The sequence below is a fragment of the Tyto alba genome, unplaced genomic scaffold, assembly GCF_018691265.1.
Source record: "Tyto alba isolate M040663 unplaced genomic scaffold, T.alba_DEE_v4.0 Super-Scaffold_33, whole genome shotgun sequence".
Classification (NCBI taxonomy): domain Eukaryota; kingdom Metazoa; phylum Chordata; class Aves; order Strigiformes; family Tytonidae; genus Tyto; species Tyto alba.
Genome location: NW_024881308.1, coordinates 2,048,344 through 2,066,996, shown reverse-complemented (window position 1 = coordinate 2,066,996; position 18,653 = coordinate 2,048,344). Strand labels below are relative to the sequence as shown.

Genomic DNA, 18,653 nt, shown 5'->3' with positions numbered 1-18,653 from the left:
CACATGTAGCAGACTATGCTGCTCTAATGAGTGTTACCTCTGTAGCCAGTTGGTACAGCTTTCAGATCAAATGCATATTCATCAATATATACATTTTCCAGGTTCAAGCAATCACGTGAAGGCTGAAAAATTCCTACCACGTAGGTGCTTTTGGCAAACAAAAAACATGTGCACAACAATTCAAATCAACACATGCAGCTAGGTTTGCATTTTAACACCAGAGCATGTTCAGATGTCACTCTGTTTGAAGTGAACAGATGCAAGCTGTAAAATTTTACTATTTTATTACATTTGTGCAGGCACAATTGTAGTCATTGGCAGTTCTGTTGAGATAACGACAAGGAAGTACAATAGAAACAACATTTTGGGATGGAATAAGTTTATTTAAACAGTACTTTGGGGGCATGTTGACATGGTCTCCAGCAGACAATTATGTGCCACCTGTGCAGATGGGCAGCACATACTAATCTGAAAATCAAAGATATGTTATAGAGCATATCTTGCAACCAGGCTAAAAAGTTGCTTAAAAAGGCAAAATCTATAGTATGAACACCACTATGCACAAATCTAAACAGCTGCCATCTCACACCTCGCTCTCTTCACTCCAGCTCAGAGCATGGAAAGAATTAGAGCCCAAATGTTTACATCTACCTGTCATATACATGTCCTGTATCATAGAATCATAGAACAGTTTGGGTGGGAAGGGACCTTTAAAGGCCATCTAGTCTAACCCTGCCATGGGCAGGGACATCTTCAACTGGCTCAGGTTGCTCAGAGCCCCATCCAGCCTGACCTTGGATGTTTCCAGGGATGGGCATCTACCACCTCTATGGGCAACCTGTGTCAGTGTTTCAGCACCCTCATCGTAAAAAATTTCTTCCTTCCCTGTATGCCTAGATCCTGCAAAAATCAGCATACTTAAATGTTAAGCAAGCTAAGATTTTTTAAGCAATATATTTTATTTGACTGACTGCATGTTTGGAAAATGTAGACTCACTTGTGGAAACACAAGCCATTATTCAGCTCTTTTTTGAATTTTAAGCATATCCTTAGAGTATGAACATCACCAGAGATACTTGATTTGTTAAAATTAGTTACATAAAAAGAAGTTTTAATTTTGACCTGAATCATTATGACCATTATATGATTATAATAATCTTGATGCTTTCTAAAGACTATTCTAATATATGATTAATAATCATATAATGTGTTAGAATAGTCTTTAGAAAACATCAAGAAATCTCAGTCAGGTTTGGGCATCTTTTGTGAAAGGAGATGGGAAAAAAACTATAAAAGGGCACCTCTATTGCATTAAAAAAAAAAAAATCAGGATAGATTCCTGACCTAGCAAATATTTTCATGTACTTCCCATTATTCATAGGCAACTACCATAGGCAAAGGCTGAACTTCTGTATAAGAATTTGCAAGACCACAGTATGTAAAAAATTAAAACAGATATGCCATCTTGATTCTTTACTAAATTGCAATAGCTGAAAATTCAAGCCCACAATTTTACCATCACAATAAATTTTTATGGCAGTACTTGTTCCTTTTGTTTATCGCAAATTTAATTTTCTTCTAAAGAAGATGTACTTTCTCTTCTAGTAGGCGATTTGTCATCAATTTAAAGACTCCTTCCATATTGTATTACAAAATTTTAATCAACTCATTTGAAGGTTATGTCTATCCTCAGTCATGACTATGATCCAGTCTCAATTTTTATACTAGCTTTGAACTACACCAGCTGCATATCATTTGAAATACAGACATATAAGCACTTGGTTCCCTATAGGTTAATCTGCCCTACTGTAAAACTGCAAGCTCAGATATATCTGGTTTTGTTGCAGCTCATGCAGATGTCTAAATCACAAAGGATACAGCAGGAAAAGAGTCCTAATAGATGTGGGTGCATACCCTCACAGCACAGCTGTAACCAGCACTGAAAGCAGTGTCAATGTACTCAACACTGTTCTGTTACATCAGCATGGCCTTTAGAGCAAACTATTTTAGAAATGAGCCCACGCACTTGGAATCGGAGGCATAATATTCAACATCTCACAAGGAAGAGTGTGCGGAGTGGCTGGGAGAAAATAGGCACTTTGTGAGCGATCCAGACCGAGGGGCCTCACAACTGCAGCTGTTGTGAAGGACATATGCAAGGTCGAAAGAGATAATGAAAATGGGGTTTTGAGAAACTGCCTATGTTGCAAAGAGGTAAGGAGAATAGAATGTAAGAAACAAGATAACAAGAGGGAGAAACAGAATGTAGGTACGGCAGAGCAAGGCGTGTGAACAAGCAGCTTTAACCTATTAGCAACCAAAACGTAACGTGTGTGCTTTGTGCTAGTGTATAAATTGCTGTGTGTCCTTTAATGAAGTGGCATTAACTTGATCACACTGATGGTGCGTGTTGTGTCCGAGACTTCCACGTCAAGAGTGGGTCAGTGGAGGCTACAAAAGCAAGTGTAATACAGACTCAGTTTAACAACAGTGATTAGACTGAAGCCCTTCCAATGCAGAAACCCTTTATCTTTTAACTCTCTAGTAATTAAGTCATTACAACCAGATTAATTGCTCAAAACATTTGGTTTCACTTCCTCTTTTTACGACTACTAGTAGTTTGTCACTGACAAAAAGCTACCCATAAATCTGGAGGCTGGAGGTGCCTTTGGGGGAAGGTTCCCGTAACTCTGACACAGCATAAAACTAATGGAAATAAAAATAACTGTGAACTTCGAGAGTGTTAAGAATCTACAAGAAAAGGATATGAGGATGGTGAAATGCTCTGTGTACCCTGTGTAGCTGCACTGCATCATGCAGAGGTTGACCAGGGCCAGTGGCTTTTTTCCAAGATGTATGGCCACATTCTGCAAAGCTCAGGCTTCTCCATAAGCATGCTCAAATTCCATAGACTTTGTTACATCTTAGAACTTATTAAGTACATACTAAACCCTGAGACCCATAAATGCTTTAGAGCACTCTTCCTTTTATAACTTGCATAAGTTACGGCTATCACTCACTGTAGGATCAGAGCTGTACATCACTGTACCTCAGGATATAATAAAACAAGATGATTTCTTCATTACTTATTTTTAAATAGAGAAAACAATAGGAAACATAATTTATGGGGTATTAAATTATCGTTATTTTTCTAGGTTTTCTAGAACAAATTTGTAAACAATATTTTCTGGGAAAAATCTGATGATGTGATTGATCTGGTCAAATGTGACAGCAGAAGTTCCTCTCCCCTTGGTCATACAATAAACAACATCATAAAACTCAGTGGAGAGAACTCACTCACAGTTTTGGGGAAAATATACCTTTTGAGGAAAGAATGAAGAAAAAAGAAAAAAAGACCATCTAAGAGAGTTATAGTTGAGATAGTATTTTTCAACTTAAACAACTGCAATCTTAGGTATTCTGGTATCAAAGGAAAAGTGCTGGAAACAAAAGAATAGTCAAAGATATATTGTTAAAGCTGTGTAACATGACAGAAAACCATTGCTGAGATTCATATTCTTGCATCTTTTCTATATGCAGGTTTTGACCAGCTTTGGTTTTCATGACAATGGAATTTCTCCTCCCCAGGATGGAAAGTAAGAACCTTTTCCTAAGCCTACTGCTCTGCTACAGTTTGCTCAGAGCTGCCAATTCTCATCTGGTAATTGAAGAGAAGACAGAATGCAACCTGTCAAGGAGCAACAAAATGAATCTCTCAGATCTTCCACCCATCTCCATAGTAGGTTAGTAAAATCTGCCATTCAGTGCCAGATTAAGAAGATTTGCAGAAAATACAATTGTCAATTAACATGGATTATTTTGATAGTTTACTGCAACTTTGCAATTTCATACAAATGCCTTAGTAGTATGCAGAACCACAGTGGCAATGCAGCCACAGCATCCAAGAATGGCAATATGGCAAACCACAGTTTAGAGTTTAAAAAAAATTTTAAAATTAGACAACTTATTTTAGTTTTACAGATTTCACTTCAGGTCCTATCGTACTGTAAGTCTTATATTGAAGAGAAGTGTTTTTCCATTAATGAGGGCATTAATCTTCCTCTGAGAGACTAGTGCAAACAGAAAAAGTGAACATAACATTTTTTTTTTTTAGGATGTGCTCTTGTAGCAAAGAAACCAACAGTTTTCTCAGATATTAATATAACTTCAGTTTACCTGTGTGCCAAGTGATCTTCAACCAGGGGAAAATAAGAGCACTGCAAGGGAGAGCCAGGGGTCATCTATTTATCCAAGACAAAACCAGCCATGTCCCTGCTGTTACCGGCAGGTGACTATCTGTCCTGTTAGGGAAGAACCTTGTTAGGGCAATGCTTAACTCTTCACAAATTTTTTTCCCAGTGTCTTCCTTAACTCTTTCAAAGTAATTTAAGCCAATTTTAAAATTTCCAATGAAATCTGAACCTCTGAATCCTGAATTAAGTTAATGTTGTTTAAATGCAAGTTTATTAAAGCTGTGCTGTCCTGCAGCCTCCTAAACCATATCATTTCATGGTCCATGTGATCCTAGATGCCTTCAGTCACACACTTCCAATATTTTTTTTTATTTCAATTAAAATCAGAGATATAAAATACATTCCCTTCAGTTGATTCTTCTACATTCTCAGAAAAATGTGCCCATGTGTTAAACATGGCAGATAGCAAGCAATATGGCATGACATAGCCTAACAGACATCCAAGATCACAAAAAAACCCTAATGCTGTCAGGTTCTTTTGCTTTGGAAGGTTCTGCGATGCCTCACAAAAATCCTTCCTCCTTCTCTGTCCTGTTTGATTATCTGAAAGAGACTTCTCCCACAGAAGCAGAGCATCCATGTATCCTCAGCACTCTGCAGAGAAGCCCAACTGTGCTGCTTTACATTCATTCTTCTCCTGAATGCATACAAACATAGTGAACATTTGATGCTGAAAACGTAAGAATAATTCAAGAGAGCAGATGCCGGCGTAACACTCACCTCTTCTGTAGTCCACTTGTCTAATGAAAATCATTCATTACATACAGGCAGTGCTTATTACAAACCTCACACACACAGAATAAAGGTATCAAAAATACAGTAACAGATTAGTGAGCTGAGAAGTGTCTCACACTTTAACAGTCTTGCTGTGTTATATCCCAAAACAAGTCACTGTCATGGAGTTTATATAGTAATAAATAGCATTAGAGCTGATATGATGATAATAACAACAGCAATGGCAGTAAATGCTTAATGGGGCTATGAGGAAGTTCACAAATACTAGTGATTTGATCTAAAGAAAAAAAAAAAGTTACATCAGGCATAGTCAGAACACCACCCTCTAAATTTACCAGATCCAAGATTTAACTCTACAAATATTCATGAATCTTTCAAAGCTACAGGCACATTGATGAAACACCTTTGCAAGTAACATTTTGTTACTTGTTGAACTTGCTGAACTGAAGAATTAAACGTGGCATCATACAGATGAAGAGTCCATGCCAAATCAGCAAAGAGGTTTTTGTTTGTGAAAACCAGCATACACTTGTTAATTCCTGACAAAACTATGCAGGTAACACCACCTTTTGACAGAAAAAAAAAAAAAAAAAAAAAAAAAGAGATTCTAAAGGTTTTTCCTATTTTGTTCATGTGCTTAATGTGCATATGTACTCCCATCTTTTACGCAAAGACCTTCAATTTTATTACTCTGAAACTATTTTCCTTGTTCGCATCTGACTAAACAATGTGTAAAAAAGCCCTTCTAAAATACAAACATCAGTGCTCTTCTGCTTTGCACAAGCTGCAGTGATGGCATGATTTCAAACATGCTGTGTGTGAGGACAGCACCTAGAAATGAATATCTTCACCATAAAAGATGCAGTGATGAGGTGGCAATGCAGGTTATCTGCCTTCTCTTGCACAGAAATAGTATTCAGCATCTCAATTAAATAGCATATGCTGTAAAATTGATTTAATATTATGTTGTGCTATTCTTTTTGAAGATTTAACTAAAAGATCCCAGAAAGTCAGCAGGAAAGAGGCAGAGAACAGGAAAGCTTCCAAGGTAGGTGGCTGTTCAGAAAATATTGTTGAATTAGAACAGTTTATTACTTCTATAGTTTCCCTCAGTGAATCAATTTGCAAGGCTTTTACAGACATTTACTTATTTAAATAATTTACATACCGTTTGAAGCTCGAAATACTTTTTAAAAAGACGCAGAACATTAATGGTAGAAAGAAAACTGTGATCGTAGATTAGCCAGAGGCTATTTGGGTTTGGGTGTCTTGTTTGTTTTGATTTTGCTGTTGTTTTTTACAGTCCTCTCTTACACAAAATGTACTTTAACCTTGAGCTGGTTTAAGTATTTGTAAAATTATTTAGGCATCCACCACAAACAGGTATCATTCCCAGTCACACTGTGTGGGTTAACTGTACAGGCTCTGCAGCCCAGGGGCACAAACTCACTACCTGCTAATTTTTAACTGCAGGTGCCAAAAAATTAGAGGCACACACAGAAGTTGGTATTTTCTTGAAAATGTCAACTAGTAATTTTATCAGATCAGTAGATTCAGACTGATAGATTTCCTTATATGTGAAGTTACTCATAGGTCTCAAATGTGAAGTTTTACATGGGCTGGACTTATGTTTTAAAGATTTTCTAGAAGAGCAGAAAATAGCATTTTTACTTTATTTTCAGTATGTCATGATAGCTATTTATAGCCAAACCAGTCATTGCTGCAATGAGAAACATTTACGAGCTCCTTCTTTTCCTTTTAAATTGATCTCTTGTGTGGTTAACCCTCCTTGAAACACCCTAAATTCACAGGATGACAGAGGTTGGAAGGGGCCTTAGCACATCATTTAGTTCCGCCTTCAGCTCAAACCTGGACATTCTTGCAAAAAAAAATTGTCAAAGTTTTTCAGCTTAAAAGCTCCTAAGGCACTTAAAGACCAAGAACATTTTACCTTAAAATTGAAACTCTTGAGAAACTATCAAGTTAAAAAAGTGCATAGGGTGCCTGCAGCTGGAGGGCTCGAGATTCCTCCCAGGTCCCAGACATATGTTCATGAACCCAAAGTTTTCCACCTTTCCAAATCACAGACAGCGAAGCAGCACTCCTTGGGTAGCCTAAGAGGTCTTTTTCAGCTTGCTTACCTGTGTCTGGAGTTAAGGATTCCCAGGTACAAACCCAATGCACAAAGGTTTACCAAGCTCCAGAGGCAGCTTGACAAACCAACCATGTGAGGTTGAGCACTGCCGAGTCATCTCCCCTCTCTCTCAGCCTCGCAGCTCAGGAAACAAAGTGGCTACCAGCCCCGCAGATTGACAGGGAGGTTTCACTCTTTCATGTGAAAAGTTCAGGGACCCAGGAGTAATTCCTTACTTTGTTTTACTGATAACATCATTGTCTTTGCAGATTCTTGCATCTCTTTCTTCACTGCTACCATATTTTTCCATACAGAGCATTTTCCAGTGTTCTATCCAATCATGTTTCTCATTGCTCAAAATATAGGGCTCATGAGGTTTACCATTTTGCTCAGTAGGTCGGTCTCAAGCCACCATTTCCCATGATCCAGTCCCACCACATCTTTATACTGGCACTAATACAGGTCTCACTGCTAGCAGCCACCTACTCATCTCAAGCCAGAAGCTCCCATGGTTCACTTTCTTTGCAATTATGCTTCACTCTGAGCCATATTCATTTTATATTTATACTGATCTTCATGTTTTTTCTTCTAGAAAAATGCTCTGAAACCAAGGCCCACACCAGCTGCTGACTGTGTGCCAAACTTCAAAACCTGCAAACCACACTTGAATTCATGTTGTAACTACTGTGCTTTGTGCAAATGCCGAATTTTTCAGACCATCTGCCAATGTCTAATGTTAAACCCAAAGTGCTAAGCCAAACTGGGAACACAATACAGCTTCTGTCTTTCCTTAGTTTCTCAAGTGCGTATTTCAAACTGCCCCATGTGTATATCAATCAAAGTAGAGAGCTTTGAAGCTGGCAGCTTGGATTTTCCCCTCTTAAAATTAAATGGACAATGTTTTTTTTTTTCATGGGGTTAATGCTATCATAAACAGGATTTTTTTTCAGGGAGAAGAACATCAGGGAGATTGATATTGAACAGGTGTTTTTAGCAAAACTGACCTACCTTTTAAGAAGAGTTGTGGGTTCTTGCTGGTTTGGGGTTTTCTTGTTTGTCTGGGGCTCATTTTTTTTTTTTTTTAAGGGTCATATTCACCACAGACTACAGTATTGTCTAACCAGCACTGCAAAATCTGCACCAATGGCATGCAAATGGCCACACTAAAACAGAACTGGTTAATCCAGTGAGGCACCAAAACTTGGGTTTGCCCACAAGGGCAGCACAGCACCAGCTTCCAGCACAGCCAAAATACCACGCTAAAAATGGAGGTTTCAAGGTTAAGTCCCTTTTCACACATTCAGCAAAAATCAGAACAATTATATATATAGGTTATTCTACCTGAAAAGACAGACTCAAAACACAAAAGCAATTTTTTAATCATCCCTAGACGAGCATCACTACATCTACCTCCTGGATTTTTAGTCATTCTACCAGTAATCAGTATCTCCAAAGTGGATAATACACATGTATGTTTGAACCTTGAATGTATGTGTGCCTCATGATTTAAAAACCAGATTATTTTTCCCCAGCTGTATCCATAGGAATAGAGTCCATGGTCCTTTGTCTCCTGCTGCCAAGGACACTGCGCGTATAGACCCCAAAAGTAGGAACACATATCCAGGACTCTGAGGAAGAAAGGAAAGATCAGCAAAAAAATGAATGTGTATCACACATACACATATTGAAGAAAACCATTATAAGCAAACAATCTCTATTTCTTTGCCCATTCTTACTATGGGCAACTTCCAGCACCTACACAAAGCATGAATTTAGGTGGCAATGTCCATGTAACCACAGGAAAAAAAAGAAAAAATCAAATGCTGCATGAACTCTTAAAGGCTCAGAAACAGGTCTGAAGGTACGGATGAAGCTCAAAGCAGCAGCAAACAGGTGTCTAGAAGACATCTTTCTCTTATTCTTGAAGCTCTTTGCCTTAATCTTGAGTTATGCAAGATGGCAGAGGAGGAAACCCTTTCTTAGTTAAACTACCTGGAGACATGCAGTATGTCACCGGAGTGAAGAGGGAGCAGACCCAGCTGTTCCCAACACTGAAGACTCTTCATCTGTCACACTCCAGGTCTTGCTTTTAACCTCCTCTGTTCTGTATCTACAATGTCACTCTCCCCCACTCCTGTACACTCTTTGCCATGGGCCTTTCTTGATTTTTTTTCTCTTACGAGACCCCCCTGCAGTGCTGGGGCCAGCTCGGGGGCCCCCAACAGCAGAAGGACACGGAGCTGCTCGAGCGGGGCCAGAGGAGGCCACAAAGATGCTGGGGGGGCTGGAGCAGCTCCCCTGGGGGGCCGGGCTGAGAGAGTTGGGGGGGTTCAGCCTGGAGAAGAGAAGGCTCCGGGGAGCCCTTCGAGCGGCCTCCCAGGGCTTAAAGGGGGGGCAGGAAAATGGGGAGGGACTCTGAATGAGGGGGTGTGGGGGTAGGATGAGGGGGTAACAGTTTGAAATTGAAAGAGGGCAGATTTACATGAGATCTAAGGCAGAAATTCTTCCCTGTGGGGGGGTGAGGCGCTGGCCCAGGGTGCCCAGAGCAGCTGTGGCTGCCCTCTCCCTGGAAGGGTTCAAGGCCAGGTTGGACAGGGCTGGGGGTAACTTGGTCTAGTGGAAGGTGTCCCTGCCCATGGCTGCAGGGCTGGAACTAGATCACCTTTAATGTCTCTTCCAACTCAAACTACCTGGTGATTCTATGATTTCACTTCATACTACTGCAGTCACCACCACAGGAGTCACGTGCACTCCCAGCGTTAAAACCACACCTTCCATGTTTACTCCACCTGCCTTCTAGATGATTGCATCAGTGTCCCTACCACTAGCCTTTAGCTTTCACAATGAGATATTTTCTAACAATGGATTTCTAATCCCAATCCTGAATTTTCTAATGATCTGTGCAGGTCTACTTGAGAGGCCATTTCTTTATTGGTTTATTTCCAAGCACAGCTAAGTGCTACAAAAATTGTCAAGGCTGGCAATGATGATACAGACGACACCATAAGGGACTCAAGCCCTATGAACTTGTTTCCTTCTAATAAGCAATTCAAAGCTCAGAGGTCAAAACATAAGTCAGATGTTGACAAAAATGTTTGTTCATCGTTGAGATATACCTATATATATTTGACAGAGGTTACTCTAAGAACAAGCCCAAATGATGACAAGATGTCATTGCATTCCTTATCTTTTATAAAATACTACAGCTGTTGTATTTGGTGAAAGCTTGAATTCTTTTAAATGTACATAAATAGGTCTTTTAATCAGATATCCTGGCTCAGGAATCTGTAAGCCATTCACTTACGATAAAAAGAATATGAGAAGGAAGAATGATACATTACAATAGTCTTAGGAAACAGAATTTGGCCCCTTCTTTTACTAGATAAAGATTTAGGTTCCTGTCAAGTTGCTTAAAAATTCTCAGAACGATAAGAAATTGTCCTTAGTTGATACTAAAAACCTATCAATAATCATACAACCTCTCATGTAGAAGCAATATCATTTTCTTATGAGAATGGCCAGCTGGTCAGAAAAACTATATTTTACCAAGGTGGAAAGGAGCAGAAGGGAAGAAAGGAGAACCAAAATCAAAGAAACAGTTGTTCCCTAGATAGCAGCTCCCACTCCAGATTTGTAGAATCATGGAATGGTTGAGGTTGGCATGGACCTCTGGAAGTCATCCGGTTCAAGCTCCTGCTCAAGTGGGGCCACCTAGAGCTGGTTGCCCAGGACTACATCCAGACAGATTCTTAGTATCTCCAAGGAGGGAGACTCCACAACCTCCCTGAGCAACCTGTGCCAGTGCTCAATCACCCTCACCGTAAAAAAAAAAAAAAAAAAAAAAAAAAAAAAAGTGTTTCCTCATGTTTGAATGTATGTCCATGTCTGACTCATACTGGGGAGCCCCGACCTGGACACAGCACTCCAGGTGTGGCCTTAACAGGGCTGAGCAGAGGGGAAGAATCACCCCCTCGCCCTACTGGCAACAGCCCTCAATGTAGCCCATGACACCATTTCCCTGTCACTGCAAGGGCACGTTGCAGGCTCATATTCAACTTGGTGTTCACCAGGAGCCCCAGGTCCTTTTTCTGCAAAGCTGCTTCCCAGCTGGGTGGGCCCCATCCTCTATTAGTGCAGGACTATGCACTTTTCCTTGTTGAACTGCATGAGGTTCCCGTCAGACCATTTCTCCAGACTGTCAAGGTCCCTCTGGATGACAGCATGACACTGGTATATCAGCCACTCCTTCCAGTTTTGAGTCAGATGCAGACTTGCTGAGGGTAGACGCTGCCCCATCATCCAGATCACTAATGAAGACATTAGCCACAGCTGGCAGCTAAGGAAATGGAAAGTGCCAACGCTCACAATGAGGAGCGAGAGACATGGAATCTAAACCAGCAAAGTACAGGATTGAGCATAGATGCTATGAAGGAAAAGATTCTTTCATATCAAAATGAAGGGATTTGCTTTTCAACATATATGCACATACTTTTTAATATAGCATTTATACATAGTTAATTTTGACAAATTTATTAATAAGTCTTTTTTGTAAGTGGAATTGATTAGAAAGAGGTTATGCTTTCTTTGACATTCATCTATCACACCAAAGAATATATATTATCAAATACTCTGAAATTGTTATTAGCCATAGTGATTTTACTTTTCTAGGTAAAGATCACATTGCATGAGGTATTGATAGGATACAGAAATGAGTAAAACATGTACACCTAATATTTGCTTCCTGTATTTAATTTGAATAGATATTTATACTGAGGAGTTGTTTGTATGTGTAAGAGTTCCCTAAGCAACCCATCTGAAATGTCATCAGCACACAGCTGATAAAACATACTCATAACAAAGACAGAATGTTTAATTTTTAGTTGTCACATACCAAAAGATCTCCACTGAAAACTTATTGGAATTCAAGCTTAGAGACAGACCCAATAATGCTCCATGACAGTCATTTTGCTCCTAGAAACTAATGGAAATTTTACCCTAATTACAGCATAGTAGGATTAAGTACAAATAAATCAGTATTAGCTTTTCAAATATTGCCTATCTTGTGTGCATTTAAAACAGATACTGTATTTTCCCATCTAAAGTCCTGACTTGATTGCTTATTGTCACACTCAAAGACCATAAAGTCCAAGTTTATCCTGATGGACAAAACAAATGGTAGAATTAACATCTTAATGACTATACCAAATTAGCTCTAAACACCTCAGCTTACCAAGCTAATTATTGAAACTGTCTGGGAGACTGCAGAAGGAAAACAAACTCCCCATGTCAGGCTTTAGGATCTTCTAACAGAAGAAAAGATTTGATGGAATGTAGAACAACTTTTTCCAATATAGGAGTCAACAGTATCTGTGATGCTGCTTTGGCTAAGGGTGATGAAAGACTCAATAAAGTCCCTTTGAGATGCAGAGATAGTGCTAACCTCATGATGAAATGAATTATAGGAGAACCAGATGGAGATTTGTACGATTAAACTGAGGAGCCAAGGAAGAACTTGTACATGCCATGCCCAAAGCTGACTCTGTGGGAGCTCTAATTTACAGTGCAAAAATTAGATTATCTTAGTCTTATAGCAAGCATGCTTCTTGAGACTATTGTGGGACATGCTATTTGTGAGATACTGCAGTCCCGAGGTCACTCAGTGTATGGGTGTAGAAATTAAATGACATCCAAGGCCAGTACAAAAAAGCATTAAATCATAACATTTTTCAAAGCATTTCAAGTTGAATTAGACGATCCTATGGCCCGAAGTGATCCATTCAGCATTTGTTCACATCCAGCATCCTATTTAACTCAGACACACATGACTGAGTTGCAGAATCAGGGTTGAATGAAAATAATTAAAAACAGACTCCCCTAGCAAATGCATGAGCACTTTGAATCTTTGTCATGGTTTAGGCCTGATTGGCAGCCAACCACCACGCAGCAGCCCTCTCTCCCTTCCCCTCCGGCAATGAGAAGGGACAGAGAGCCAGGCTTGGGGTTCAAGATAGGACTGGGATGGGGAAAAATTCCCCCTTTATGATCACGAGCAAAAGGCAGACTCGTTAGGGGAAGAAAAAAAGAACATACATTTATTACAGACACTAACAACACATAACAGAGTAGGACAGTGAGAAGCATTGCCACATCTTGAGAACACCTTCCCCCCACCCCTCCCTTCTTCCCGGGCTCAGCTCTGCTCCCAATATCTCTACCTCCTCCCCCAGCGGTGCAGGGGCAGGGAATGGGGGGTGCAGTCAGCTCTGCCACTTCCTTCATCTTCGGTGAGGGGAGTGTCCAAAACTTGTTCCTCCTGCTCCATCGTGGTCCCCCTCTCACAGCAGACAGTCCTCCACAAACTTTCTCCGACTTGAATTCCTCCCACGGGCCGCGGTGTTCCCCACACTGCTCCGTCATGGGTCACTAACTTCCTCTGACTGGATTCCCTCCCACAGCTGCAGCCCTTCCCGAGCTGCTCCAGCGTGGGACTCCCCCCGCATGCCGCAATCCTCCCAGCACTGAATTACAGCAGTGGGGATACCTTTTCCCATGAGACCCCGGCCTTCTTCGGGTACAGAACCTTGATCAGCTGAGCAGGAGCAACAGGCCACAAATCAATGTCTGCTCCACCGTAGATCTTCATGGGTGGCAGGGGGGGCCGCCCTGCCGTCTCCCCACAGGATACAGGGGGGTCTCTGCTCCAGCACACCTCCCCCCTCCTTTCTTCCTCCGTTCTTCCACTGACCTTGGTGTTCATGCAGCTGCAGCGACTCCTCCTCACAAGTCCCACTGCCCGTCACCACGTCCCTTCTTACATACGTTATCGCAGAGGCGCAGCTGATGGGCTCAATTTCCCAAACAGAAGTGGAGCTGACGTGGACCTGGGGGAGCTTCAAGAAGCTTCTCACAGGGGGCTGTCCCTATAGCCCCCTCCCCTGCCACCAAAAAACTCCACCACTCACTCAACCCAGGACAATCTTTTTCTGTATAATTCTGAGCTCTGAACTCTTGCCTTCTGGACAGTCTTTTCCATACAGTAACCTTCAACATACAGAAGGAAAGACATGGGATGGCTTGCTATGGTTACTGCATTGCAAAATCCCAATTACCTCTGTAATACCTGGAAAAGATCGATCACAGACATTTAATTTCCAAAACTGAAAGTGCACAGCGAACAGCTACTCATTTCCAAAGAGAAACATAATCTTGGAATTTTGTAGTACACTTGCTTCCTATGTCAGGTGCAAACCACCTCAACCACTGCATGCTTTTCTGAGGGGATTAAGCAAAATCCCATGTCATTTTTGATGGGCAGCCCACCAAAGGCAGTAAATCCCCTAATCTGCCTAAGGCTACAGTTAGCAAGTCACAACATAATCATAATAATGCAACTGGGGGCATCAAAGGTGGGTCCACATATGGGCAGTGCTGAATCTTGGCCCTCCCTGAGCAGTTCTTTCATCTCTGTTCAATCTCCACTCAGAGCTGTTTTCACTTTCATTTTGCCAGTATCCAGACTCCACCAGGCACTTTTCAATGGCATAATCAGCTCCCACCAGTGCACAGGAACATGCACAACACACCCACAATACATCTCCTTACTCTTAGTAGCTCCTTAAGCCTGTAAAATGGAAGCAAAATCTTGTGACTCCTCACCCAAGTTAATTACATAGCCAGCTACAGGACCTGTTGTAATATCCCAGTACTCATAACATGCTTAATACCTTTCTTGAACACAACAAAAAGAGACAGCATCTGCTCCAGAAAGCTTCAAATTAGAGATCTTGAGATGTTCTGCTCATAAATCTAACATGCTTTAACAAGGCTCCTGATTTCTTCAGATCCAACAATAGATCAAGGATCCTGAATCTGCAGGATCTTGCGGCTCTGTTTAGTTATTTCCAGTACATTGAATAACAGTGAGAGAAGTTTTATACCTAGGGAGGATTTGGTGGAATTTTCTTACCCTTCTCCACCAAATTACCCTGATCTGGGGGCCGAGACACCCAAATGTCAGGTTTTTTCTGGTCAACACAGGTATTTTCTGCTTCTTGCAGTTATATTTGAAGGAGCTAAGAGGAATACAAAAATTTGTTCCACCTCTTCCCCCACCCCCGCCTCCCACCTCTGGTAACTGACTTTCACAAAAGGGCCAGTTCAGCTGCATCAGCAAGTGCCCAGTGCCATCCTGGACACATCAGGAACATCAGGAACACCCATGCAAGGCTGGCAGATGTGACACGGGACCTGCTGTCCCCTTCTGGATCAGCAGCACAAGGCCAGAGACACCCTCGGCTGCCTGAAGGGGCGATCATTCCCTCTCGAAGTGCCCTTAAATGTGTGGTGCCTGCAGATTACTTTCAGAGGTAATACAAAGTTTTTTAATGGCAAGCTTCTCAAATAATATGCAGATGGGCAACATATGGCAAAGTCCCTCTCCCATCTCTCCCTGAAGAAAAAGGAGGCTTTAGTCTTTTCTGCACAATTTTTCAGTGAAATTTAAAAAAAAAATTACAATTGCTGCATAGCATATGCACACGTATTCCTATCCAGGAAATCCTTTGAGATGAAATCCTGGCCTGAAATATCAGAGCCCTAAAATGGTTGTAATAGTGTCATAACACAATTCACATGTGGCATTCATTTAATATATATAAAGGCAGGAAAAGACAAAAATATACCCTCTACTTCAGGCCGCTTTGAATCAGTGGAAATCTTCTATTGACTTTAATATACTTTAATGAACACCTCCATTGCTCACTCTCTACCATCAGGTGGATTTAGCTAACAGTGTTCTTGTGGTACCCTTGCTAATTCTGGCACTTTCCTCAGCTGAAGTGTCATTCATGATCTCATATGGGCTTCCCTTCACTCTGTGTGGCAGCTTCAAGTAGGTAAACAGTGGTTATACAACTTGTAACAGTGAAAGGCAGAAATCAACCATGAGAATATACAGTCTCAGTGTTCCTTGTGTTCCATAAGAAACAAATGTAGCATTTAAAAAATAAACATATAATCTCATTAAAGGCTAATGGTTCTTTAAGTCCTCCAGAATGGAAGTGGGAGCAGATGTGTTTAAAGTAATTCAACAGCCAAGGGTTCCTCACTCTGAAAAGGTCTCAGAAATATCTGGCAGAGCCAGATGACTTGAAGCTAGAAGGTTTTAGTATTTAAAAGACCTCCTTGGTATGAATTGTATCACAGCTTTATCATTTCTCCATTTGGGAAGCAAGTATTTGGAGCACTAAATGAGCATACCTGATAGTTTACTTCCCTGTATTCTTTTCAACTTGTTCAACAACCCTCCATCACTACGGCTTTCTTCTAAGTGCAAGGGTTTGGTCAGAGATGTCATTCTTTATCTACAAAATGGCATCTTGGTAGCAGGTCAGGCAATATCACAGGCAAAGGCCTTCGCTGCCAAAAAGACTCAAAAGGACTTTGTATCCAGTTGTTAATACACATAGGAGGCAAGTCTTGGAGGGGAAGAAAAACAGGACCACCAAATGCGAGTGGAAATGAAGTTAATAACGCAAAGCAGAGGCCTACAATAAACACTGGCTCAAAACAAAATTTGGGTGTCAGCCTGATTACTAAGCATTTAAGGTGCTTCCAACATCTACAATATTGCAACTAAGATGCTGTTCAGTTTACTCCTAAAATGCTGCTGTTCCATTAGGAAAGAGGAGCACATGCCCATGAATGTGGCCTATTTAATATTCCCTTATGGAAATGATTTCCCAGTTGATGAAACTAAAACCAGAGTGCAACAGAGAAGTAACAGGTTTGCTGAAAAGTGTCTCTGGACTCCACAGATGGAACAAGAATTTAAAAACTTTGCTGTAGACTTTAAATATCCTAAAGAGTTTGATCTCTCTGCTACACAGTTTCAGGGAATTAGACAAGAGATGTCAGTCCCCATCCAGTTCAAAAGGATGGGGCAGAACCTCAAACCCTTTTTGTTTTTATCCTATTAAGTTCTGGAAGTATTTTTCCACAGGACTTTTTCTTCTTCTTTCAGTCTTTTGTTTGTTTTTGCTTTTCCTAAGTTGGCATGCAAAACACAAGCACTCATCAACGGTTACTGATTTTTAAAAAGGAAAAAAATACTTAATTGTCATTGATGATTCTTATAGTTGTGCAAAGTTGTCCAATGGCAAACAATGCTACTGAAAAAACTACTGAGACTTCACAGCATCCATTTACTACATTTATCTTAACAAAAAAGCCCCAAAGGCAGAACCACAACTGGCTCCTGAGAAACTCCGTATCATCTTCAAGAAAAAACACTGCTATGAAAACAAACTCAGTCATGAATCACAGAGTTATCAGTTGAACATTCATTTACCCATGCTTTGTTCTCTGACCATAGTGATCTCTATTTCCTAGGCCTATCTGTACACCTCCATCAACCTCCGCTTCACAAAGCATCTAGCCATGCAAAAAAAATAAAGAGCAGGACCTATCAAGACTATATTGCAAATAATTTGTGTATCTAGTTGAGATAGAGAAAAGTGTATAGCTTGTACTCTTTATCACTTCTGACTCAACAGTGGAAGGAAAACAGGGGCAAGAGTTGCCGTATTTAAAAGAGAATAGTGTTTTCACTGGTAACAATAAGGAAAGCATTAACAGAAAATTAATCTGAAAGACATTGAGGAAATACGCAATTATTACTCTTGGCCAAATCAGAGACCTGTCTGAAGACTAGGAGTACAGTCCATCATTAACTGGAAATCTCACTTTTATTTCTACCTTTCAAAATGAGCCTGCAAACAAGACTGGAGGAAGACACACGAACTGGAAGGCAGGGCTGCTCTAACACCTACTACATTTTCTCAGCCTGGTTGAGGACCAGGCACTCCTTGCTACTCTGCAACAGCCTTCTGGCTGTAGCTTTCCACAGAGAACATGTGCGAGTGTACAGTTAAGTGCATCACCCTGCTTGCCCGTACACCAGATCTGTTGATTTCCACAAATCTGAGTATGAAACTTGCATGTGTTCTCACTTCACACACTCATCCCTGCCTGTGTGAATGTCTCTATACTTGCAATACGGCACAATGACCCATTTCCCCCTCTCTGGGATCCCGCGTGTCAGATCCAGAGAGCCTGCAGCTCACATTTCACCCCATCTGCTGTGCAGAGTCACACAAGTGAGAAACACTGTAGTCTGTCACAAGGCTCACCGTGCCAGATGTGGGACACCATATGAGCTGATGCATGGAGTACTCACGAGCCTTGATACCTACAGAGGCTGGGCCCTCTTCAGTGCTATTGCTCTTCATTAGCTCCTGCTAAAACCACTGTAATCACAGTGGGGCTGGAAATCCTTATTCAGGGCATCGGGATGCTTGACCCCAGGCTAGACTGAATACAGAACTAATTGCAGGTAGATTTATAAACAAAATAAGATAAAAAAATTAGTTGTAAATGATTTAGTGAAACCCAGTGACAGCAGATGTGCTCTTGCCAACAAAAAGCAAACAAGCAGTAAGCCTGAATAATTTCATACGATCATTTAGTTTATA

General features: G+C 40.9%; 1 protein-coding gene across 6 annotated transcripts in view; it reads left to right on the top strand.

The window, feature by feature from the left end:
* The window catches only part of LOC104362787 (agouti signaling protein), a 36,964-nt gene extending 28,355 nt beyond the window's left edge, over window positions 1-8,609 (top strand). For all 6 annotated transcript variants that reach the window (XM_032985058.2, XM_032985055.2, XM_032985054.2 and 3 more), the window contains 3 exons: window positions 3,541-3,743; window positions 5,975-6,036; window positions 7,715-8,609. In XM_032985058.2, coding sequence (XP_032840949.1) covers window positions 3,563-3,743; window positions 5,975-6,036; window positions 7,715-7,876 — 405 coding nt within the window. In that variant the 5' untranslated portion in view covers window positions 3,541-3,562 and the 3' untranslated portion in view covers window positions 7,877-8,609. The remainder of the gene's footprint in view (window positions 1-3,540; window positions 3,744-5,974; window positions 6,037-7,714) is intronic.
* The last annotated feature ends 10,044 nt before the right edge of the window (window positions 8,610-18,653 follow it).